Source organism: Acinonyx jubatus, chromosome A1, assembly GCF_027475565.1.
Source record: "Acinonyx jubatus isolate Ajub_Pintada_27869175 chromosome A1, VMU_Ajub_asm_v1.0, whole genome shotgun sequence".
NCBI classification, from domain to species: Eukaryota; Metazoa; Chordata; class Mammalia; order Carnivora; family Felidae; genus Acinonyx; species Acinonyx jubatus.
The window spans coordinates 6,338,769-6,365,380 of NC_069380.1; the positions used below are offsets into that span (position 1 = coordinate 6,338,769).

At 43.3% G+C, this 26,612-nt stretch overlaps 1 protein-coding gene and 1 long non-coding RNA gene across 10 annotated transcripts in view; one reads left to right on the forward strand and one right to left on the reverse strand.

Annotated features, from left to right (window-relative positions):
- The window catches only part of WASF3 (WASP family member 3), a 135,535-nt gene that overhangs the window by 85,654 nt on the left and 23,269 nt on the right, over positions 1–26,612 (forward strand). For 7 of the 9 annotated variants that reach the window (XM_027064584.2, XM_027064595.2, XM_027064590.2 and 4 more), the window contains 2 exons: positions 4,063–4,205; positions 26,131–26,265. In XM_027064584.2, the coding sequence (XP_026920385.1) occupies positions 4,073–4,205; positions 26,131–26,265 (268 nt within the window). In that variant the 5' untranslated portion in view covers positions 4,063–4,072. Of the gene's footprint in view, positions 1–175; positions 193–4,062; positions 4,206–14,907; positions 15,031–26,130; positions 26,266–26,612 lie in introns of those variants that run through there. The other 2 variants (XM_053210308.1, XM_053210386.1) reach the window with 2 other exon arrangements.
- On the reverse strand, positions 2,311–7,178 carry LOC113600866 (uncharacterized). Its single transcript, XR_003421959.2, has 3 exons — positions 7,024–7,178; positions 3,620–3,797; positions 2,311–2,915 (listed from the first exon to the last, which is right to left on the reverse strand). It is a non-coding gene; the product is annotated as an uncharacterized LOC113600866 (long non-coding RNA).

A 26,612-nucleotide genomic window follows, 5' to 3' on the forward strand; every position in this document is an offset into this window, starting at 1 on the left:
ATGGCTCAGAGCCTGGAGCCTGCTTCCAATTCTGTGTCTTCCTCTCTCTCTGCCCCTCTGCCGTTCATGCTCTGTCTCTCTCTGTCTCAAAAATAAATAAATGTTAAAAAAAAAATTTTTTTTAAAATACAGTATGCTAATCGAAAAGGTGGCATACGGGCTGGCCGGCAGATCAGGAGGTGATACCATAAGGTAAATGTTACAGATCCCAAGATGAGGGGACTGCGTGGGGGGAAGCACCGGGTTTGGGGGGTACCTGGAGACAGAGAGAAAGAGGAAGCTGGCATGGAGAGCCTTTATCGCGGTTTCTGTGGGGAAGGATGGATAAGGCAGGCTGAGCAGGTTTGGGATTGGCTACTTGGAGTAATTTCAGCAGGCTTTGGGGCGTAATGTTGTCCCCGGTTGTCTGGCACCTGGTCCTGGGGTGACTGGGGCAGTTGGATGGTGGCGTGGGGTGTGAGAGCGGATAGAGGAGGTGCGGGCTGTGGGTTGATAGGTTTGCATACGAGAGGCGAGCCCCTGGGTGAGTTTACCAGCTCTAGGAATTGGCTAATCCCCGGAGGACCGATGCCTCCAGGGACCTCCGTCTGGCTCCAAAATGTCAAAGCATCAGAATGCAGAAATAAAAGATGTGGGTACTGCACCCACTTAGACTTAAGCTTTTTTTCTTTGCTGCCCTAATAACGCCTTAAGCAAGCCTCTAGGTGAGCCCTTTTGGTGAGGCCACAGTACCCATGGAGCCTCCCGGGACCCACCGTGTTGAGCCAACAGTTCACTGCGTGAACACAAGAGGGGGCTGTCTTAAATACGAAACTGAGGGCCTTTGGCAGGGGGGGTGGGGTATCAGAGTGGGCCGTGAGCACCTCTGACTGAGAACATCGGGAAAATTCTGTGCGCGTTTTCAAGATTCCCTCGAAACAGCCAGTGGTAGCTCCCACATATGCCCTGATGAATGGCAGGTGTATCCGATATTGGGGACCCAGCCCAGGGAAAGAGGGGAGGGAGGTATTAACTAGCTGTGGCCGTGTTTCGGACATGTTGGTGGGACCTCTGTGATACGTGGATGATTAGATTTCTGTGCATTTGAATAAATCGTAAGAGATGTGATGGGCTGGGGGAGGTGTACCGGGAAGGTTGCTGGGCATGTCAGAGGCTGAAAAATACGAGTAAAGAGTGACATTTCATCCTGGATGAACACAGAACGAATGTGCAGGAGGGGCCTGTTATATGCGTAGCCTTCAGCTCCTAAATCTTACATTTACCCCAAACTGTCATAAATCCCTCTTTTGAGAAATTATTTAAAAGCTAATTCACACTTGGGCCAGTTTCAGAAGTCGGCGTTACAAGCAGGCTGCCCGCGAATTCAGAGTCTTCTAGAACATCCAGTTCGCTAGCTTATCTGTGCCGTCCTTAGAAGCTTTTGCCACCACATCCCTCTCCACCCCCCACCCCCGATCGCTCCGTGCTTCTTTATGGATATCATGGTTTTTGTTGCTTAATTTCCTTCTCGCTTTCCTGGAGTGAGTCCCTGTTTTCAGTAGTTTTCTTTCCCACACCCTATGCTTTTATTAAGTTTGTTAATGAGTTTTCTCTTTTTCCCTTATGACAAATTCTGGCTTTCTAGTTCATTTTATTGTGATTAGTTACCATCCTGTCCTGTTGTTCTAATGTGGTTCCAGAAAGAAATGACAACTCACAGTAAATCTTCTGTTTTTTGCCTTGAGACTTGGACCTCTAGAATTTTCATATTTTAGCATTCCTTCCTTGAGTGTGTACATCTTTCACATAATTTCTATGCGAATATTGTTATCTTTTGTGGTTCAGCCTTATCGTTGGCTAGTAAACCGCTCCTTTTACTAGTATGATAGAAATAATAGTTAACATTATAACAACATATAAGATGTCATTAAATTAATAATCAGTCACATTTTTTTTAGTGCTGTTACAGTTCAGGCTGTTCTAAATGATTAACATATGTAATCGTTCATTAGATTCGCACTCTCTAAGGTAGGGACTGCTATATTCTCCCCATTTTACAGGGAGGAAACAGGCACAGAGAGGTGAAGGGATGTGCTGTAGGCTTTGCGCCTGCGTCAATGGGAGTGGTATTTGAATCTGAAAATAGGGTCAGTGTGTTGAACGACCACCTTCATGGATATAAGGCAGAAATAGTCGATTAAACGTTGGATAATTGGACAGAACTTTTCCTTTACAGCTCTCACCCCCTTTTGCCTTCCTTTGCTTCGTTCTCTACATTACCACACAGGACCCTTGTTCACCCTTCAGATTTCAGGTCCCGCGTCCACAGGAGCTTGTCCGTGACTCTAGACAGCTGAGCACCCTGACCCCACAAACGGTTTTCTAACCCCGAATTCATTAACCTGCGCGGTCGGGTCAATGTCTCTCTCCCTTGTAGAATAGAGCTTCAGTGGGAAGGGGGGTTCCTTGTCTGCTTTGACTCCCCATTGGATCGTCAACCTCCTACACCGCCGCGTAGGTGGTAGGTGCTCTGTAAGTATTTATTAGATGTATGAGCAAAAGTTTTAAAGAAAGGAGGAAGAAAGTTAAAGATTTATTATATGCTTACCACATTCCAGGATCTTTAGGTACAGGGTACCATTCAGTTGTTGTACCAGTTGGAAATAAGTTTCACACCAGGTAACAGAAAGCCCAACTACGGTGGTTTAAACAAATAGGATGTTATTTGTCTCCCGTAACAAGAATTCCAGATTGGCACTTCAGGGCAGGTTTGACCGCTGACCAACATCCTAGGCTCTTGTGTTTCTGTACCTCCAAGTTGGCCAATATGATGATCTTGTCAAAATAACAGTTATGTCCCAGTCACTGGATTTTCTACTGTCGTATGAGCAGTAGGTTGGTTGTCTAAGTAGCAGGTTTGAAACTCTATATGCCTCCTTAAACAAAATGTTGAGATTTCATGTTATTTATAATGTACTTTTTGCAGAGAGAAGTGAAAAGGATTCCCAGGTTTCCCCACATTGGGGAAAGCTTTCCTGAAGTGTCTGGTGATCCTTCACTGTGCATTCTTATGTCCGGGGCATTAAAAGCCATGTGGGAATTGTGCGGGGAGAGATTATTGGCAGGTGTAACTGGTGGGTGACCTGGTTGGCATTTTGCGTAGGGGGAAGCCCTGGCCCAGTGTCCCATGTTTGTAGATCTCTCTTCCAGTATTCCCAGGGAGGGATGTCCCGGTCTCTTTGGGTGGGAGTGAAAACCAGGCTGCCAGGGCTCTGGGAGCCACGTGGAGAAGCCAGCCAGGGAACGAGGGTGTAGGGAGAAGCCCCGTCTTACATTCAGTGTAGACTTTGATTGAATACCCCTGGTCTCAGTGCATTTCCTACCCCAACCTTTAGCTCTGCTTTGTGTCTCAAGTCCAAATCCTGGAGTTCACCAGAAAGTAAAACATGCCGGGTAGGGTGGAGTGGAGGCAGCCCAGGAATGGAGAAGGAATTTGTAAATGGATTTTTAAAAGCTAGTCCTCCTGTTGTCATATTCCTTCGTGTAGATCCTTGTGGTTCATCTAGTTCATTAGCTTATCCCACCTGGGCAAGCCATCCCCTGCTCCCCCACCTCTGTCCGTTTCATGCATACGTGTCACCTTCTGTTCCTGAGCTGTTGTTGGGGAAGGTGGGCAGGTGGGCTCACTTCCTTTCTCCCTTCATTGGCCTCCAGGGTATGGCCTTGTCTGTGTCTTCATCTGATTAGGCTCTGTCCAGTTTGGGACCGCTGTGTCCTTTCCTGCCCTTAGCACTTCTGGGCTTATGCCTTTTTGATCTCTCATCATGTTAGTAGAGAGGGAGGGAAAGTAAAAATGCATGCATTCAGTCATTCATACTTTACTGGAAATCTTGCTTACATTATCTTTCTATAAAAGTCGGGTTGTATGCTAAATATATCTTGGCAATCGGTAAACTTTTATGTAATTAATTCGACATCTGCTGTGTTTCTAGCTGATTGTCTCACGTAGAAAGGATAATGAAAACTCTAAGTTTCTTAAAATGTGACTGTGAGCTTTTAAAAAAATGTCTTTTTGATTTTCAGATCGTGAGCCATGCCTTTAGTGAAGAGGAACATCGAGCCCCGGCACTTGTGCCGGGGAGCCCTGCCGGAGGGGATTACCAGTGAACTTGAATGTGTAACCAACAGTACCCTTGCTGCTATCATACGCCAGCTCAGCAGTCTAAGTAAGTCATCTTCTGTCTAGAACACTTTTTTTCTGATTACCGATGGCATGTGACGAACTTTAACGTCAGCACATTGGTTTCACTTCAGTCGTTAGTTTTGTCCCAAGAAGAGACCGCAGCTTTGAAGGAAAGAGCCCACCCCCGCCCCCCTCCCGATTTTCCCAGAGTGAAATAACTCACTGGTCTTACGATACCAACTTTATGTGCTGAAGACGTAAAGTTCAAATTGACCCTTTTACAGATTGTTAGATAAGACCAAATTGTGGATTCAAAGTAGTGTCGGTTCTTATTAAATGAGGATTAAATGATTGGTACTTTTTTTAAAAATGTGAATTACTTTGTTAAGCTTGGACAGGACTGATTTTTTTCTTTTTAACGGGATAAATTAAAAACTTGTTAACACTTGTAACATGCCTGGCACAGAGTAAGTGCTCAAGTATTTGTTGATGAACTAATGCTCCAAGTGAATTGACGATTAAAGCCAAAAAGTAGTGAGATTTGCTGATTTTCACTTACTAAAATGCAGGTACCAACTTCCAAATTGAGGTCAACAGATAAACTGTTACATATACAATACTGTGTATGTATTACATGTGCAGGTATATAAATGCAAGCAAATATAAGGAAGGACTTTCTATTATTTTAATTTTGAATATGAAGGTGAAACACCCAAGAAATAGTTCATTTCTTAAGACTCAGATATTCACAAAAATGCATTTTCCTTCAAAGTTTCTTGAAGTCAGAATGTTTTCCCCCTAACTCTTACATTTATATCATGATCTTATCATCTTTGTCCCACTCCTTTTTGGTTTAGATGGTTTACACCGCATTTGGGTGCGGGTTTTCACAGTAAAATGTTCCAGAAGCTCTGTTAATAATTAGAAAATCCTCCATGATTTCCCCTACTGGTAGCCTCAAGCATAGAAATATGCTTTTTAAGAACATTCAGGTACTTTCTGGGGTGCCTTGGGGGCTCAGTTGGTTAAGTGTCTGACCCTTGATATCGGCTCAGGTCACGATCTTGCAGTTCATGGGTTTGAGTCCTGTGTCCGGCTCTGTGCTGACAGCACAGAATCTGCTTGGGTTTTCTCTGTCTCTCTCTCTGTCTCTCTCTCTGTCTCTCTGTGCCCCTCCCCTCCCCCCCCCCCCCCCCGCTGGTGCTCGCTTGCTGTCTCTCTCTCTCTCTGTCTCTCTCTCAAAATGAATAAATAAACATTTAAAAAAAATAAAAACACTCAAGTAATTTTATTTACATTTTGAGGAAGAAACATTCTGGAGAAGTATTTTTTTCTTTAAAAGGATTGTACAGTGTTGTTATATTTTTCATATATCTATAATCATTGGCTGAGGCAAAAGTAACTTGAAAATTACTTAAAATCTGTTTCGAAATAGGTATCTTTTGGAATCTAAACTAATTACAATTGATTTTGAGTAGCGGTTGTTGATAAAATGTATAAATTGGTATAATTACAGGAAAATAGCTGGTAAATTATCGAAGGCTAGAAATGTTTCTGTTTGAATTCATAATATTTTTGTAAGAACACTCTGGTCTCTTGTTTTTATGGCTGAAATGTCCATTGACGTAGAGTATAAAAGATGGAAAATAAATTGTTGAAGTTTTAGTAGTCAGGCTGCATCTCATGCTGTAATAACACTCAGCATAGTGTTGTTGGTCGTGTTTATGGTGTCTGTAAGTAAACCCCACACGTTCTATGTTCTGTTCCCCATAGTCTGCTCATGGTAGGCAGAATAAGAATGGCCCCTCTAAAGATGTCTGCGTCTTAATCCTTGGAACCTGTGGATACGCTATGTGACATGATGGGGAAATGAAGGTTGCTAATCAGCTAATCTTAAGAAAGAGGTTAGCTTGGATTATCCAGTGCAATCCCAGGGTTCCTTTAAACGTGGAAGGAGGAGGTGGAACAGCCCACATCAGAGCGATGTGATGTGAGAAAGACTGAATCAGCCGTCGCCGGCTTAGAAGATGGCAGAAGAGATCGTAAACCACGGAACGCGGGCCACTTCTGGAAGGTGGAAAAGACCAGGAGATAGATTATCCTCTGGGGCCTCCAGGATGAACGTAGCGCTGCCAAAACCTTGATTTAGCCCAGTGACATCCCTTTCAGACTTCTGACCGCTAGGTTTCATTGCACCCACCTAATCCACTCAGGGATGGGCACCGACTGGCCTCAAGGACAGTCAGCCTTAGTTAGGCTGCCCCAGTGGGTCCCAGCCCTGTCCCTGCTAGAATCACCTGGGGAACTTTAAAACAAGGCGCTAGGAATCCCCCCAGAGATGATGATTGGAGTGTGCCCTGGCAGTGTGATCTAGAGAATCTGGTACCGTGTATCCACATTGAAACGATGAGCCGGGTCAGCCCTATGCTTGCAGGAAGTTTGACCTAAGAAACACGGCGAGCTTGCTAGGTTATTATGGGACCTGCTGCTGAAGTGTCCCCCAGGACCGAAGCAGTGATGGTCACCCGCAAGCTGAAGCTGGGGTTGTGGGCAGAGTTTAAGAGAAGGCAGAGGAAGCCAGCTGGTGAAGGCAGGCGAAAGCATGGGCAGAAACAGGAGCTGACTGGGAGAGAGACCGCAGGTCGCAGCCTGGTGGAGGGAGCACCTCGTCCCTACACCTGCGCGGGGGAGCTTTCCCTCCGGTTCAGGGGGCGGTGGTCGGGCATCCTCAGAGCACACCTGCTACCTTCCCCTTCCTCGTGATCCATGCTTGCGGCCCAAAGAGACTTCCGGAAAGGGGACTATAGTGATACGTACGCCAAGGATGTAATTGTAGGAAACTAATACACCTAGTTACTTACTGGTAGTAGAATAGCACGTTGTCGGTTACCAGTGATTTATTCATGAGTGATTGTTCACTCGGGATCCCCTAGGTGCAACGCACAGCAAATAAAATCGACTTGGTACCTGCGTGGAATTTTAAAAGCATATATAATTGGCGGTGATGTCATAGAACAGGAAGTATATGCACTTACTATGACGATGCTCTAGCACTCACACGTGTAATAAATGACTGCTCCATTTGGGGTGACTCCATTTTGTGGGGGGCTTGCACGGAGTCGAACTATATGACAGGAGATATTTTTTGATCTAACTTTTTATGATCTAAACTTGCTAGGAAGAATCAGAATTTAAAAATTACGTTTTTATGTTATTTTCTAATTTTGTAATCCTTCATCAGGTATTTTTAAAATGAAGTTTTAGGAATGCATGAATCTGTCATTCAAAGTCTTCTAAAAAAAAAAAAAAAGTCTTCTACTGAGTATTAATTCCCAAGATAAAGTCAAAAAGGAATCTATTTTTTTTATCCCATTAGGCAGTAGGCCCAGATAAGTCTTAATCTTCCCTGCTTCCCTACCCACTGTCCCACACGCCATGACCACCTCTCGTGGGGGTTCCCCAGGTTAGGAGCGGGTGATAACATCACCTGAACTTCTCATGAACCATATAGAGAAAGGCTGGACTCCATCTACAAAGGCCACGGTGGGCAGAGTCCCATGGGAACTTGAAGGATTTGCCTCAACCCCACACACACTCCTATGCGCCTGAACAGCAGAGACTTGCCCTGGGCGACCTTCTGCGATGGTCCAGGGTAACTGATTCTCCAGTAGGTGCAAGGGAGGAAGAACAGACCAGGAGTCCACAGGAATTTGGTTGTTCTTTTCCAAAAAGGAAAACTTAGAAATCCAGGCCCCGTTTCACCAGATCATTCTGATTCTCATCACCTGTCTGGGGCAGTTCAGCATCATGCAGATATCACTGACTTTGCATAATCAAGAAAAGAATATGGTCCTGGATACCAACTAGACCTCTGAAGTCCCTAAAATTCTGCAGAACTTCTGGGAAATCTATAGGTTTTTACCAAGTACCATGTTCCCATTATATCCAGATGAGACACTTGACTTTAAAGGGTGAGAAATTTTGTCAGCTCTAGATTTTTTTTTTTTTAATTTTTTTTTTTCAACGTTTATTTATTTTTGGGACAGAGAGAGACAGAGCATGAACGGGGGAGGGGCAGAGAGAGTGGGAGACACAGAATTGGAAACAGGCTCCAGGCTCTGAGCCATCAGCCCAGAGCCTGATGCGGGGCTTGAACTCACGGACCGTGAGATCGTGACCTGAGCTGAAGTCGGACGCTTAACCGACTGCGCCACCCAGGCGTCCCGTGCTCTAGATTTTTTTAACCAGGCTTTTCAGGGAATTGAAATCTTTTCAATGAGAAAATATTGATTATTGTAATGAGTTTAAGAACAGTCATAGAAATGCAAGAGCAGATTTGTAACTTGAATCGCCTTATAGTTAAAAGATCAAAGCTTTCTCCAATAAAGAATTAGTAATTTTCAGATTTTTTTTTTCTTTTGTGTGTTCCTGACTTCTAATAGGAGTGATCTGGGGGAAGTGGGAGGAGACAGGGAAGCCATTATTTAAAACAGTTTTGGTTAGGGGCGCCTGGGTGGCTCAGTCGGTTAAGCGTCCGACTTCGGCTCAGGTCGTGATCTCACGGTCCATGAGTTCGAGCCCTGCGTCGGGCTCTGTGCTGACAGCTCAGAACCTGGAGCCTGCTTCTGATTCTGTGTCTCCCTCTCTCTCTGACCCTCCCCTCATTCATGCTCTGTCTCTCTCTGTCTCAAAAATAAATAAACGTTAAAAAAAATTTTTTTTAAAACAGTTTTGGTTAATAGTGTGTTACTTGGTCTTCTAACTATGGAATATTGACTTTTTTTCCTTCAAATAATGACAGTTTAGTGTAGCAATTAAATCAGTGCTTTTTCATCATTTTGCTTGATTAATAATCTGAGTACTCTTGTTCCTATCAGCTAGTTGCTCAATTAAAATTACAGTATCTTGCAATCAAATTCCTACTGATATTATAATGTAATTTTAATATAATTTGCATTAAAAAAGACATGGAAATATAGGACATTTGTGCCAAGGATGACATAAACCCTCTTTAATACCTCTAGGCTGTTTTTTACTACTTCTTTTCTCTTTGTTCTTGTGATAATAATGGTCTTTCTTTTCCATCTGAAGAAGCCTCCCAGGATGTCACAAAGAAAGGGATCAGACCTTTAGTGCAGCACCCCCCACCCCAAGGTTTTTGCTTGTATTAGATGGCATTAATGAGATAATACAGAGAACTTACAGAGCACAGGAAAGCACACAGGAAAAAAAAATTGCAAAATTTTCATTAATCAGAGAAGGTAATCGGTAATGCCTTGTATACATCTTCATAAAAATTGTATCTTATTATACATATGGTTTTGTAGCCTGTACTCAATATATAGTAAGCATCTTTGTTGATTCTTCTAGGACATAGTTTTTAATGGCTAGAGATTATTATATTGATATACCATAATTATTTAACCAGGTTTCTACTGTTGGACATATAAATTGTTTCTTTGTTAAGGGGTGACACTATCATAAATTCTTGTATAAACCAGTATATACATCTCCGGTTATTTTTGGTATTAAAAATTTTTTTTGAGACACCATTCATTTTATTTATTTATTTTTTTTTAATTTTTTTTTTCAACGTTTTTATTTATTTTTGGGACAGAGAGAGAGCATGAACGGGGGAGGGGCAGAGAGAGAGGGAGACACAGAATCGGAAACAGGCTCCAGGCTCCAAGCCATCAGCCCAGAGCCCGACGCGGGGCTCAAACTCACGGACCGCGAGATCGTGACCTGGCTGAAGTCGGACGCTTAACCGACTGCGCCACCCAGGCGCCCCGAGGCACCATTCATTTTAAATATACCTCTCCTTTAAAAACTTATTACAGAATCAGCTGCCTGGGTGGCTCAATCGGTTGGGGATCCGACTTCGGCTCAGGTCATGATCTCACAGCTCGTGAGTTCGAGCTCCATGTCAGGCTCTGTGCTGACGGCTCAGAGCCTGGAGCCTGCTTCAGATTCTGTGTCTCCCTCTCTCTCTGCCCCTCCCCTGCTCACGCTCTGTCTCTCTCTCTCAAAAATAAATAAACATTAAACAAATTAATTTAAAAAAATTATTACAAAATCAATTTTTCTGTTAATTTCAGTGTTTCAGGTAATTGCATGAATGAGAAAGAAGATCTGTTGACTTCTCAAAGATTTTAATAAATGATTAATATTTTTACTAATAATCCTTGTGATGCATACTGTTTCATATCAAACCAAATGCTAGATCAGCATAAAAAATACTACCTATTAATGGGGAGATACCCGGGTGGCTCTCAGTTAGGTGTCTGACTTTGGCTCTGGTCATGATCTCATGGTTTGTGAGTTTGAGCCCTGTGTGGCGCTCTGTACTTACAGCTCAGAGCCTGGAGCGCACTTTGGATATTCTCTCTCTCTCTCTCTCTCTCTCTCTCTCTCTCTCTCTCTCTCCTGCTCCCCCACTTGTTCTCTCTCTGTCTCAAATATAAATAAATAAATATATAAAAAAGATTAAAAAAATACTACCTTAAGGGCTTGCTCACCTTTGGTTTATCTAATCAGATCTAAAATTTGGAGTTAGATTAATTGATTATATCAAGTGCAGTTCTACTCAGAATAGAGATCTAAATATTTTGAAGACATGCACTAAATAGATTTCTAAGATGTTTGTAGGAGGATATGGGGGAGGAAGGGGAGATACCCAAATGCAGTAGGTACAAGAAATAGGTCACAAGTACATTTCCATGCAGTGTAAGGCCAGGGTTAAAAGGCTACATTAGGAGAAAACGTACTGCTGTATCTGGATAAAGGTTGACTGGAAGAAACAGCAAGAACTTTAAAAATTTTAATGCTTCAAACTGAGATAAATGTTTGCATTTCTTGTGGACTCAAACAGAAAGCCAGTGAAGGGAGGTGAGCAATGTATACTTAGGAAAACTATGAGATAAAAGTTCTGTCAGCAAATTGGAGGCAAGTGTAAGAGGCCCCTCTCCCGAGAGGCAGGATTGTTAGGAATTCAAGCACTTTGCGGACGCATCATTTGACCTGAAATATCAGAAATACTTCCTTACAGGCATTATAGAAGTAATTACGACTTAGATTGTTTTTCATTTCTCCTTTTTCTAGATGGACCTCTACATAGCAGAGTTTAAATGTAAGGTAATTCATAGGAACACAAGTTGGAGAGTCCAGCCAAATCTGTATGTTTAGTCCTATCATTGAACTTCTGGTTTATCATCTGTATCCTTCCTGTTTCATGAGTATGCAGGCTTATGTGATTTATAGATGGTTTCCTTTTTCTTTCTTTCTTTCTTTCTTTCTTTCTTTCTTTCTTTCTTTCTTCTCTTGAGAGTATGCAGGAGTGGGGGAGAGGAGCAGAGGGACAGAAAGAGAGAGAGAGAGAGAGAGAGAGAGAGAGAGAGAGAGAGAGAGAACCTCAAGCATGCTTGACGCCCAGTGCAGAGCCTGATATGGGGCTCGATGCCATGACCCTGGGATCATGGCCTGAGCAGAAATTGAGTCGGACGCTCAACTGACTGAGCCACCCAGGCATCCCTAGATGTTTTTCTAATTGTTTTGCTTTACTAAAGCCGACCATCTAAAAACTTTGAGGGAAGATTTTAAAGGTTTTTAATATTCTAAAATTTTGCTATGCTCACTCCCACATTAGGAACATGATTGTTATTATCAGCGGCCTAAAGTAGCATTCTTCTGTCAAGCGTGCCCTTGTATAAGACTAAACATTTGCTATCTCATTTCTACTATTCTACATACCTTGTCCAGTGAAAAAATACAAGACATTCAGAAAAGGAGAAAAATGTGACTTCATAATTAAGAGAAAAAGCAACTGGTGGCCGCAGGACCCATAGATGACCCCAGTTTTGGAGTAGCTGAAAAATGCTATGAAAAATATATTGAAGGCGACTTCCAGGTTCCAACCTGGCATTGAAGGCGCTCAGAAATGATTGGTGATAAAAAATCGCAAGAAAAAGCTGAACAAATTGAAAACCCAGAAGCTTCTCTTCGATCTGTCAGAGAACGGAGGTCACAGTTCAAACCACTGCCCCCACGTGTGGAAAGACTGGTGAATTGCTGAGGGCTCAGTGAGAACAAGTTTGAGAGTTAAAAGCTCAGGGGGGGGGGTCCATTCTTTGTGGGGCTTCCACACTTCGTGAGTTTCACTGTCAGGTGCCCTTCTGTTCTCACGGTAAACATTGAGTAAAATCCCCTTGAGTTTCCATCAGAGGAAACTGATGGGCCACCTACTCCAGCCCCTTCTCGCCTTCCTTTCTCATCTAAGGGGGAGCGGAGTGAGACCCGGGGACCTAGGCTCACTGAAAGACTGACACCGGGTCATAGGGCTACCATCAGCAGGTGAAGGGATAGGAAGATGGGGAATATACGTGGACACGGTGGGGTATTTATTCAGCAAGGAGAAGGAAGGACATCCTGCCATTTGGAACATGGATGTACCTGGGGGACTTTATGGTAAGTGAAATGAGCCATACAGAGAAGACTGTATGATCTCATTTATGTGCGGAATCTTTAAAAAAAAAAAAAAAAAAAAGTTGAACTCCTAGAAACCAATAGTAGAATGGTTGTTACCGGGTGAGGGCTCTGGGGGAGGGGAAGCAGGCAGATGCTGGTCAGAAGGTACAAGCCTTTAGCTTTTGGTTACAGGATGACTAAGTTCCAGGGATCTAATGTACAGCATGGTGACCATAACTAAAAATACTGGATCGTATGTTTGAAATTTGCTAAAGGAGTAGATGGTAGGGGTTCTCACCAAAACAAGAAAAAAAAGAAAAGGTTTGTGAGGTGATGGTATGTTAATCAATTGTGGTAATCCTTTCACTAAGTGTATGTATTTCAAATCATGACATTGCACACTTTAAATATATACAGTTTTGTCCGTTACACATCAGTAAAGCTGGAACCAAAGGGCATAGGACTCTAGAACACTTTCCCTCCCCCCACACCTTCCCAACACGTCACCAAAGACCTTCGTATCCCAGTTTCCTTTGACCCTGTACAGCATGTCTGGGTTTCACCAAAAAAAAAAAAGGAAATTAAAAGGTAAAAAAACCCAGTTTGAAAAGGCAGAGGAAGCATCAGAAGCAAAGTCAGATATGGTAGGGACGTTGTAATTATCAGACCAGGAATTTAAAAGAGCTGATTCATATGTCAAGGATGCCAATGGAAAAAGCAGACAGGATTCAAAAACAGATGGGTCATGTCAGCAGAGAGATTGAAGTTATAAGAAAGAATTAAAAAAATATATTGGAGGATAGATCAAAAAACTAGGTGACTGACATACATGAAGAAATAGAGAATTTATTTTCTAAAAATTTTTTTTTAGTGTTTATGAAAAAAATTTTTTTTAACATTTATTTATTTTTGAGAGACAGAGGCAAAGCATGAGCAGGGGATCAGGGGAGGGAGAGAGATAGAGAATCTGAAGCAGGCTCCAGGCTCTGAGCTGTTCGTCAGCACAGAGCCCGATGCAGGGCTCGAACCCACAAACCGCAAGACCATGACCCGAGCTGAAGTCGGGTGCTCAACCGACTGAGCCACCCAGGTGCCCCTAGTGTTCATTTTTGAGATAGAGACAGAGCACGAGCAGGAGAGGGGCAGAGAGAGAAGGAGACGCAGAATCTGAAGCAGGCTCCAGGCTCCGAGCTTTCAGCACAGGGCATGACATGGGGCTTAAACTCACAAACCGTGAGATCATGACCTGAGCTGAGGTCAGACGCTTAACTGACTGAGCCACCCAGGTGCCCCAGAAATAGGGAATTTCAACAGAGAAATGGAAACTATACAGAAAATAAATAGAACTGAAAATGCCAGTATCAGAAATAAAGGAATTCACTTGATGGTCCTACTTGCAGAATGGACACAAGCAGAAGTGGCTTGGGGACAAACCAGTAGAAATTATTCAAACTAATTCACAAGAGACACCGAATGATAAAAAAGAAAAAAAAAAAAAGAACAGAACAACCAGAATATGGGCTAATATCAGAGGGTCTGATACGTATGTAATTGGAGTCCCAGAAGGAGAGGAGAGAGCAAAAATAAGGTAGACAAAATAACGGATGAGAATTTTTGAATATTGATGGTAGATATCAACCAGCGGGTTCAAGAAGCTCAGCAAATTTGCAGAAGTGTAAATTACACAAAATCCCATTTAGTCACATCCTAGTAATATTGCTGAAAAAACGAAAGTAAAGAGAAAATCATAAGCAAGAGGAAAAAAACACATTACGTATAGGGCGGGCACCGTGTTAAGAATGACAGCTGATTCTCATCAGACACAAGACCAGAAATGAAATATGAATGAAATGAAGGGAAATGGAAATGAAATAGACATATTTTATTTAGACAAAATTTGAGAGAATTCATCTTCAGTATATCTCCATTACCAAAAATGCTAGAAAAACTCTTTAAGCTAAATGAAAACGATACCAGATGGTAGCCTGGATCTGCAAGAAGGAATAAAGATCAACAGAAGGAGTAAATATGGGACTAAAGAAAAATGGGCATTAAAATGATATATTTGTATCTCTTTGCTTAAAGGCTGTTGACTGCTGAAAGTTTATTGTAGAGTTCATACCCTGTGAAATTAAAATATATGGCAGTAACAGCTATAAGAGTAGAAGTGGGGAAATGGAACCTATGTTGCTGTGTTTTACATTGGTTTTGAAATACTGTACTATTTGAAAGTACATTGTGATGAGTTAAGGATGCCTGTTTTAATTTCCGGTAACCTCCAGGATAACACACAGAGGAGATAGATGGAACCCCAAGGTAAATCATTTGGTTTTCCCAGAAGAAGGCAGGAGAGGAAGAAGAAAGGAACCAAGAACAGAAAGGACAAATGGAAAACCAATACCCAGGTGATGGAATTAAACCCAGCCATATCAAGAATTACATTAAATGGAAACATGTTAAATACCCACTTAAAATTTAAGGCAGAGCTTAATCAGGTTAGGTAAAAAAGCAAGACTAAAATACATGCATTATTAAGGATGAAGACACAGATTTAAAGAAAATAATGTAAAAACTATACCATGTGAACAGAAAGCAGAAGGAAGCTGATGTGGCTATATTAATGTCAAATAAAGTAGACTATAAAACAGAGAGAAAGAAGGAATGTTCCATAGTGATAAGAGCTCATTTGTCAAGAACTCACAATTCTACATTTTAGTTTAAAAGAACGTGGTGTAACAATAGAACCAAAAGGGAGAAATAGACAAATGAAGAATGACAGTTGCAGATTTTAACAAAAACCTCTCGGTGAATGCTAAAAAAAATAGACAAAAATCTGTAAGAATATAGATGGTTTGGGGCGCCTGGGTGGCTCAGTCGGTTGAGCATCTCACACTTGATTTTGGCTCAGGTCACGATCCCAGAGTAATGGGATTGAGCCCCGTGTTGGGCTTTGTACTGAGCGTGGAGGCTGGTTAAGATATATTCCCTCTCTCTCTCTCTCTCTCTCTCTCTCTCTCTCTCTCTCTCTCTCCCCCCTTCCTTCCCCTTCCCTCCCCTCCCCCCCTCCCCCAGCCCCTCTCCACTGCTTGCACGCTCTCTCTCTTTAAAATATATGTAGATTTGTAGATGGTTTGAACAACACTACTAACCAATCTGATTTAATTGACCTTTATAGAACACTCAACTCCCAAATTATAGAATATACATTCTTTTAATGTTCACATGGAACGTTCACCAAGATGAACATAGGCTCAGCCATAAAATACTACATTTGAAAGATTGACATCCTGAAGAGTATGGTGGTAATGAGACGGTAATTATAATAATCTTTTAAGAGAATTCTCACATATCAGAAGATGAAGCAGGATCTTTTAGAATAATCCCTGGGTCGAAGAAGAAATCGAAAAGGAAATTAGAAACTGTTTCTAATGTGTGATAATGAACCATGTATTTCTGGGATTTCCTTAAAGCAGTGCTTAGGGGGAAATCTGCACCTTTAAATGCTTATGTTGGAAAAGAAGAGGGATTTAAAACCGTGGGCACGTTGCTCAGGTGAGCCCTCAATGTTGCTCTGTGATCCTGCTGTAATTGCTTCGTTAATCCGTTTCCCTGCCCTTGGGGTGCCTCTTCTGTACCTTTTCCGCCTCAGACCTCCCCTCTGAGCTGACGACTTGCTTCTTACTTCGTTTGGAAAAGGAAAGCAGCCAGAGGAGAACCAGACATCCCCTTCTGCCAGCTCAGTCGGCCAATACCAGACGGAACCCGGATGTGCCGGTCACCCTCCTTTCAAATGGTGACTGTTGATGTTTCTTTCAGACACACCGGACCCGATACCCTCCTGCTCGCTCCAGGACGGCGTTCACCCTCTCTTTTTCCTGCAGTATCTTTCTCCCCTCCCTGCTTCCATCATTTCTACCAAATAGTAAAATATGGAGAAATCTCTCAACTTAAACCTCCAACCGTCCTCTACCTGTTTCCCCATTTCTTGGTCCCCTTCACAGCAGGATACATTGAAAGGACCCTTCCTTCCTCCGCTGACTTCACTTCCCTCATTTTCTCTTGTCCCCATTAAGTCTTGTCCCCTATACACTTAAAATTTGTGCTTGTCCGCACTACCAGGGACCTCCCCATGGCCAAGCCCAGTGCTTAGTCTCGAGTCTGGAGCAAACTTCTTGACCTGGCTTCTGGGCCAGCGCGCTCTGGTGCTTCTCCTCCGTCACAAGCTGTTCTTTATTAGTCTCCTTTGATGATACCTCTGCACGTGGGAACACTCCAGGGCTCGGTCACCGACACTCTTCTCTGGCTGTTCCCATTCACTAGGCGATCTCATGACTTGAAACACCGTCTTTACGCCGATGACTTCCGAATGTGGGTCTTCAATTCTCACCTCTTCCCTAGATTTTAGACTTGTATACACAACTGCCTACGAGGTATCTGCGCTCGGGTTTTTGTTTTTGAAAGTAGGCTTCATACCCAGCGCAGAGCCCAACGTGGGGCTTGAACTCCCGACCCTGAGATCAAGACCTGAACTGAGATCGGGAGGCCGACACTTAACCGACAGAGCCACCCAGGCTCCCCTGATTCACTTGGCTTTCTGAGGCATCTCACACCCTACATGTCAAAAGCAGAATTGTTTCATTCTTCTTTCTTCCCTGCTCCCCCCCCCCAGTTCTTTTCTATTTGTGACCCCCTTCTCTCCGACCGCATACCTTCGGAGTAGGGAGCACATTTGTACACCTGTTGGCACCTCCACGGCTGAGCCCCCACGGTGTCCCTGCTCAGTGCTCAGCAGCGGCCTCCGATCTGGTCTCCCCACGCCACTCATCACCCCACTTCACAGGGAAGGAACTTATTTGCCTGCGCTCTTGTCCCACTTTTCCCTCCATTCACCGGACTCCAGCCACTTTGGCCTCCTTGAGGCCGCCCTCCCACACCAGCTGGGGTTCTGCCTTCCGCCTGGAAGGTTCCTCCCTGAGATGAGATCCACGTACGTTTCCCTGGCCTTTGGTGACCGCCTACGGGGCACCCCCTTCCTACCACTCTCTGCGCCCTCGCTGTCTTACTTTCTTCACAGCACGTATCATCACATGACGTGTCACCTGTGTGTTACCTGTGTGTAACGTCAGCTTTGTGGCTGTGTTCGCTGCCGCGTTCCTTCGGGCGACTGGGATGGCACCCGGTGCGGAGGGGGTGTTTATGAAATATTTGCTGAGTAAACTGAATATGCTTAACAGTCAGCTTCTATTATCTTAGTTCTTATGAAATGCTAGAAAGAGTATTGTGAAGAAGTGTACAGAAAAGTTCACCACGGTTGCCTGTGGGTGACGTTTCTACTTTTCTGAGTTTTCCATATTTTCTATCATGAGTGTATATTTTATACTCCCAGAGACACTTCAGTCATAAGGTGTTCACTAGGTTTTTTGGCTTTTCCACAGACTGGTCAACACAACGAAGACAGAAGAAAGAAATCGGAGTGTCAGCAGTAGATGGATTGGGCTTGGGGCCATTTCTTTCTACTGTTTACTCTTCCGTGTTTTCTGTATTTTTTATAATAAGCATGGATTGCTTTCATAGAAGGAAAATAAAACTTTAAAAGGGGGGAAAAGGGGCGCCTGGGTGGCTCAGTCGGTTGAGCGTCCGACTTCGGCTCAGGTCATGATCTCGCAGTCTGTGAGTTCAAGCCCCGCATCGGGTTCTGTGCTGACCGCTCAGAGCCTGGAGCCTGTTTCGGATTCTGTTGTCTCCCTCTCTCTCTGACCCTCCCCCGTTCATGCTCTGTCTCTCTGTGTCTCAAAAATAAATAAATGTTAAAAAAAATTATAAATAAAAGGGGGGAAAATCCTTAGGGCCCCCAAATTATAACTTGGTATTTTTATGGAACTCAATGGTTATTGGACTTCACCGCAAACACTACAATAAGGTTTCTTTTTTACCTTATTTTGAAATGACTTCAGACTTCTAAAAAGATCAAAACAGTAACGAGTTCTCAAACTTTCACCTACCTATTCTTTTTCTCAGAGACTCTTCCTCCTGCCCTCCCTTCTCCTGTACACACACGTACACATATATATAATATTTTATGTGTATGTTTAGCATTTTTAAAATATTATATATTTTATGTTTAGTATAATATATATATTTAATTCTCTTCTTCAGCCTGAAGTGGTTCCTCAGTCTTTCTTTGACTTGATGATTTGATATTTGAAAAGGGAACTGGCCGTTTCTTTTGTGGAATGTCCGTTGGTCTGGGTCTCCTGAGGTTTCCTCTTGATTAGATTTAGGAAATTGGCAAGACTGTGACACAGTGATGGTACATCCTTCTCAGTTCGTTTGTTCACAAAGCACACGTTCTCTGCTTGTCCCATAACTGCCCATGGTGACTTCGCTCACGTTTTGTTTTCCGTCACGTTGGCGTTTTGTCCGTAGATTTCCGTAGCTAAAGTTGTGTCTCCTTCTGTAATTGGTAAGGATCTGTGGGGAAACATATTGAGACTTTGTAATAGCCTGTTTTCATCCACTGCTTTCCACTAGTCTTAACGTCCGTTGATGATTCTTGCCCCAAACACTTACTGTTGTGGTGGTTGCAGAAAGGTGATTTTTGTGGTTCCCTAATTCTGCGTTTATTAGTTGGAATTCTGCTGTAAGTGCTTTCGTTTCTTTCCTTGTCATTCATTCATTCAATCAGTTTGAACTCATGGATTCTCATTTTATTCTGTGGGCTATCATCCATTATCTTTCTTATTTATTTTGATGCTCACATTTTCCCAGATTTGGCCAGTGGGAGTCCTTTCACGCGGGCCCCTGTGTCCTTTTGACATGTCTCTGCCACTCTCTGAGTACTCCTGTATGTTTTTAGAAAAGCACAGCAAAAGGTGTGCTAAGCTCCTCTTGGCCTTATCCACCCTCGGCCCTAGAATCAGTCATTTTTCCAAGGAGCCTTGTTATTTTTAGTGGTAAGTGAAAAGCCAGAATCTCGACCAATCAGGATCGAGGTGCTAGGGGTGCGCACTAAAATTTCTGAAGGACCTTGTTAAGACTGGTTTCTTGTTCTACCGAAAGGACTCCTATCAGACAACGGTGGTTGTTGCCAGTAAATCGTCACTTTTGAATACAATTGAAGATCCATGCATAATTTTGACTGCTTCGGCAGCTTAGAAGCATACTTCCCAACCTGACATACCTGGACACGAATTCGTAATGGTACCGATAAATCCATAAGTAGATCCTTTGTCAGTAAAGAATGAATAAATTACACTTAGCTCAGCGTGGTCTTCAATTCAGAATGATTTTAGTTTCGCTATTAATGGACTTGCCACTTCCAAGAGCGCGTAAAATTAAGCTTTTCAAATAAGTTGCTGTTTGCAAAACTGAATACTGTAATTTGCAACATTTTAGTCTCGTTCATCAGGAAAATATAGTTTCTCCCATTTTCTTTAGTCACTTGTTGGCTTGCAGCAGCTGGCAAAAGATGAAGTATGCGGTCCTCAATTTCTGTGTCTTTTTTTTGTTGTTGATAAATTAAGAACCTCCGGGGCATCTGGGTAGTTTAGTCGGATAATTGTCTGACTCTTGATTGCAGCCCAGGCCGTGGTCTCACGGTTGTTGAGTTTGAGCCCCACCTCGGGCTTTGTGCTGACCGTGCAGCACCTGCTTGGGATTCTCTCTCGCCCTCTGCCCCTCTCCTGCTTGCGTGCGTGGTCTCCTTTTCTCAAAACAAAACAAAACAAAACACTAAAAGAACTTCCTATAGAAATATAGTCAATGGCATGTTTTTTGGTTTTTGGTTTTGGTTTTTTCCCAAATAGGGTTAAGCATTAAAGGCAGAGGCCACATGTTATTTATCCTTGTCACCTTCTATAGTATCTAGCAGAACGTGGTTCTCAGCAGTAGTCGCTGTGCTTGGAGAATGCTGGCGTGACTTTGGCAAGGGACGAGAGTATATACTCCCATATTCTTGGTGATACATGCTGTCCCTGTTAGATCTCTGTATAACTGAAGGGAAAGGGGAAGGATTTGGGTGGGCAGAGGTGGGAATCACACTGGAATATTTTTTATTTTTCTTTTATTTTTTAATGTTTATTTTTGAGAGACAGAGTGTGAGTAGGGGAGGGGCAGAGAGAGAGGGAAACACGGAATCCGAGCTGTCAGCACAGAGCCCGACATGGGGCTCAAACCCACGAACTGCAAGATCACAACCTGAGCCGAAGTCGGACACTCAACCGACTGAGCCACCCGGGCGCTCCTGGAATATTTCTTTTAAACTATGAATGGCCAGATAGAGAAACAAAAATTAGTTGGCTCTATTTGATCATGCCTCGTATTCAAAATAAACAACTGATAGGCCTGGGTAGATACCCTTTGGAACCTGGTACTTTTGTCTACAGATCATCCAGCCTGAATGGGCATTTTCCTGAATAAGTGTCGTAAACCAGAACTTCCAAAGGATGTTATTAGGTGGTGCCAGGCCCAGTCCGTTTGAAAACATGGTATGCTAGATGCTTCTCTTACAGATTCCTATTGCATATGAGCATATTAAAGATTTGAGATACCCCAAGGCATAGAAACACGTTTGTCAAATCTTTTCAGCCCAGCATTCCCCAAACTTACTTGAGCAGGGAGCATTTGTTGGTTGTGTACGTGTTAACAAGAAAACACTGGTAGAGATCCTGTGTTTTTTTGTTCAAGAGGTACTTGCTGAACACTAACTCAGCATAGGCAATGAAGAGATAAAAGGCTTTGCTCATACCTGCAAAGAACTTCTGTAAAGACAACGTTTGAGCTGAGGTATGCCTAGGGTATTGTGGGAACACAGAGGGAGGCATGATCTTCCCCCAGTCTGCATCCAGAAGGATTGATTTTGAGTTAATACGTTTTTATTCACTTATTCCAAAATCTTTTTGAGCACATACTATAAGGCAGACCTGCCCTAGACCTTGGAGATTGATACAGCAGTGCGCGGGACCCAGTAGGGCCCTTGTCCTCTTGGGTCATACATTCTGGCGGAAGGAGACAGGCAGGAAACACGAGGAATAAGCACACGTGTCCGGTGAAGCTCAGTCAGTTAAGCGTCTGGCTCTTGGTCGCGATGGTTCGCTTCGTGAGTTTGAGTCCCAAATCGGGCTCCGTGCTGATAGTGTGGAGTGGGATTCTCAATCTCTCCTTCTCTCTCTCTCTCTGCCCCTCCCCCACTTGTGCGCACGCTCTCTCTCAAATGTAAAAAGAAAGTACGAGGCTACAATTATAACATGGTGGTAAAGGCTAAGGAGAAAACTACAGCAGGGAAGGGCCAAGGGGGTGTGTGTGCCTCTAGTGTGGTGAAGTGATTGCAATCTTAGCTAAGGTTGCTAGAGACGTCTCACTTCGAAGGTCACAGTTGGGTACAGGCCCGGATGAAGCAAGGGACCAAACCATGTGAGTTTCTGCGACAAAAATGGTCCAGGGAGAAAGAACAGGAAATACACCCCCCCCCCCCCCCACAAAGGCAAGTATGATTGGCACGTCTGAGAAGCAGCAGGAAGCCAGAGTAGTTGGGGGAGTGGAATATGCGAGGGGGTGGCGTAGCGGATGAGGCCAGCGGGGTAGGTGGCGTTCATCACGTGACCTGTGGCTTTTGCTCTGGGTGGGGGGACAAAGGGCAGAAGGGCTTGAAAGCGCACAGCGGTGGCACCACCTGTGGGGAAGGGCCGTGGGCACCGCAAGTAGTCCCTTCGGACCGGAGCAAAAAGGGAGGGCACAAGTGAGGTGCACGGGGCCTTGTGTGGCCTACCAAGAGGCCTAGATTCTATCTTGAGATGATGGGGAGGAGGAGGGACAGTCAGATCTTTCTTTCAGAGAGATCACTTGGCAGTGGTGTGACGAACAGGTTCGAGGGTGGGAGGCGAGCCTGAAAGCAGAAAAGAAAAAAAACCCCAACTGTCGCTTGTTTAATTCAGGAGGGAAACGGGGAGAGTCGGAGCTCAGGGGCGCCGGGAAGAGGCAAGTGACAAGGTCTGGTGTTGGGTGAGCCGTAGAGGGAGGCAGCAGCCACGGATGACCCCGTTTCTGCGTGGGCTTCCCTTTAGGTGATTGATGCCTCTCCACACGGGGGTGCAGGTTTGAGTTAACGTGAAAATGAATTCCTGTGCGCACCTTGTACAGCATTTTGGGGTTCTATAGGACATCAACGTGGAGATGTTCATGAGCCAGTTAGGCACACAAGTCCGGCACTCAGCAAAGGGTTCCGAAGGCAGTGAACACGCGCTAATTCTGGATATCGCATCTAGTTACAGAGTTTAGAAATATGTAATTTGTGAGGACTTTATTTCATTCCCTTGCCTTTGTCGAAACCGTTTTGTATGTTGTGGCAATGGAAAGTGTTGGCAGAATTTTAAGCGACTCTAGAGGATCATACACTAGATAACAGACTTTAAGAGGAATGATTTCTTGCTCAGCTGACATCAGTGGCCTTGGGGATCCCCCTTCCATTTTTGGCAGAGGGATGACTTTTTAGATACAGAATGTTTTTACTGATTCCTTTATTGCTCTCATTTTTAAAGAGAAAGGTCCTCCTGTTAGGACAGTCACACTATGGGAATTTATGAAATTATACTGCTTTTAGATTCACAAGAAATGCTTATCTGGTGTCTGGGAGTGACCATTTAGGCAGCAAATATTTTAGTCCCTTTAATTAAGTAAACAGGAAATTACCGAGTGGCTTGTGGCTTGAAATAATTTGTGGAAGTTGCTAATTTCTAGGCAGGGAAGTTCAAGGAAGTATATGATAAAATCAGGAGATTAGAAGCTAGAAGACCAAAGTTCAGTTCCATCTTTTTCTGCCACTTACTAGCCATGAGATTTGGACAGATCACCTTTCTGATGGTCAGGTTGGTCATCTGGAAAATGAAAGCAGTAACTCGCTATTGACCTCATAAGCCAGTGCGTTCTTTGAACAGGCGTTTGTCAGGACTCATTGGTCTAGCTAGGGCTGGGCTGCAACACTGAACAGACAGGCTTCGTTCTTATTCTCATATTTTGCGGTGTTATGAATTACAGCAGACAGTCTGCAAAGTGGATATCAGACTGTGTAAATTGTAAAGCACTATGAAAACATCACGGTTATTCTCGCTTTAAGTAAGTCTTCTTTCCAGAAGAATTAAAATGAAAACCTTACGCTCTGTGAAAGACAGTCAGGAGAATAATAAGACCTACCACAGACGGGAAGAAAATGTTTGCAGAAGACATAATCTGATAAAAGGCTGTTGTCCGTAATATACAAAGACCTCTTAAAATTCAATAAAAAGAAATCTAACAACCTGATTAAAAAATGGGCAAAAGACCTGAACAGACATCTCACCAAAGAAGATGTACAGATGGTGGTCACAGCACATATGAAAAGGTATTTAATATCGTATGTCATCAGGGAAATGCAAATTAAAATGAGAAAACCACTTCACACCTTTCAGAATGGCTAACATTCAGAACACCAACAACACCAGATGCCGATGAGAGTGTGGAGCAACAGGAACTCAGATACACGGCTGGTAGGAGCGGAAAGTGATACTGCCACTTTGGAAGTGAGATCATGACCGGAACCGAAGTCCGACGCTTAACCCACTGAGCCACCCAGGCGCGCCCCGACTGCCTGTTTCTTATAAAAATAAACATATTCTTACCATACAGTCTGGCGGTCCTGCTCGTTGGTGTTTACCCAGATGAGTTGAAAACTTTTGTCCGCACAAAAACCTGCACACAGCTGTTTATTCCTCACCACCAGACACGAGAAGCAACCCAGGCGTCCTTCAGTAGGTGAATGGATAATCACACTGTGCTTCGTCCAGACAGTGGGACATTACTCAGCGCTAAAGAGAAACTAGCTGTCTTGCCATGAAAAAGCATGAAACCTGAAGTGCTTATTACTAAGCAAGTATGATTAATTGTAATTAATGACAATTCCTACTGTATGACATTCTAGGAAAGGCAGAACAAGACAGTAAAAATCAGTGGTTGCCAGGAGTTGAGAGGGGGTGGGGTGAGGGAGGTAAACAAGTGGGAGCATAAAGGATTTTCAGGGCAGGGAAGCCATTTTGTTGAAACTGTAATGGTGGATACATGTGTCTTTTATGCGTATGTGAAAACCCATGGAATGTATACCATCAAGAGTGGATGGACCCTTATGGAAACTTGGATGTCACGATACGTCACTGCGGGTTCATCAGTTACAACAAATGCATCACTCTGGGGTGGGATGTTGATCGTGGGGAGGCTGTGTGTGACGGGGTTAGGGAATATATGAGAACTTTTCTGTGCTCTCTGATAAATTTTCCTGTGAACCGGAAACTGTTCTTAAAAGTAAAGTCTTATTTATTTATTTATTTTTAAAATTTTTTTTTCAACGTTTTTTTATTTATTTTTGGGACAGAGAGAGACAGAGCATGAACGGGGGAGGGGCAGAGAGAGAGGGAGACACAGAATCGGAAGCAGGCTCCAGGCTCCGAGCCATCAGCCCAGAGCCTGACGCGGGGCTCGAACTCACGGACCGCGAGATCGTGACCTGGCTGAAGTCGGACGCTTAACCGACTGCGCCACCCAGGCGCCCCTTCTTTTCTTTTTTTTTTAAATTTTTTTTTCAACGTTTTTTATTTATTTTTGGGACAGAGAGAGACAGAGCATGAATGGGGGAGGGGCAGAGAGAGAGAGAGAGAGACACAGAATCGGAAACAGGCTCCAGGCTCCGAGCCATCAGCCCTATTTATTTTTAAAGTGGTATCTCTGGCAGAGAGAAGATGCAGCTCTGCCTCGCACAATCAGGGTAGACGGTTATTAAGTGTTTGTTGAATGAATAAAGGAACGATGTTAGGATTTGGAAATTCAAGCAGGTACTTATTCCTGTCTTTTCAGAAATGTTTTTTATTACATTTTTTAAAAAGTGAGAGTAGTTGTGTCTGGCACTCATAAGGATCCATGCAGAAAAAATTAACTCAGAATGCAAAATAGTGATTTTTTGAGAGTGCCAGAGTTTTAGAGAGTGCTTAGATTTCAAAATATGGATTAGAACAATTTAATGCCACTAGAGAATGTTAGGCGCAGCGTAAGATACCTAATGTTTCTGATTGTGAATGAAGCAGAATCTTAAATTTAGAAACCAACATGATTTATTTAATTCTCACAGGAAGTAAAAGGAAGGTTAAGTTCCTGAGATTCTATTTATACATAAAGCATGCAAAATGTGAGCACATTTTTTCCCGATGAAGTTTAATGGGAACCAAGTTTCACGATAACTCACGTAGCAAATGAGTGAAAATTCCATAGTGTCTTAAAACTTTACAACTTTGGGTCAATTTCAGATATACATGAATTTCCACAATACATTTTCAAAAGCTGTAAAGGCCTTTGACCGTGACACTTTAATTTTATAATCGTTTGCACAAAATCCCACGTGTCGACAGTCCTCAGCAGTGGCGAGAACGTGTGAAGGCTGCCTCAGCAGTGCTTAAGAGATGGCCTTCTCCATTCATTCTCTCCTATAGGCAAACATGCTGAAGACATATTTGGTGAGCTGTTTCATGAGGCTAACAACTTCTACATCAGAGCAAATTCTCTTCAAGACAGAATTGATCGCCTCGCTGTCAAAGTTACCCAGCTGGATTCAACAGTGGAAGAGGGTAGGTAATGGCACGGAAGCAACGAGCTAGAGGTGATGTTGACAGGACAGCAGTAATTAATTGTGGTGTCATCACTGTTTTTTCCTTGGGGTAGTGTACTGATACTTCATCTTGTCCTTTCTGGAAGAATATTAAGGGGGGGTGGGACCCCAACATTGGGTTACTTAGTAATTAAAAGATTCTTGTCTGCCTTATATATGCCATACTCTTTTTAAAAATTTTACACATAGAGTATTTGTGTTTAAAGGCTTCTTTGAATGAATTCGGTATTAGAAACCCTAATTTAGGTCATTGGTAGTTATTCTAAAGATACTTTCTTAGCCAAAACTCACAGAATCACTCAAACG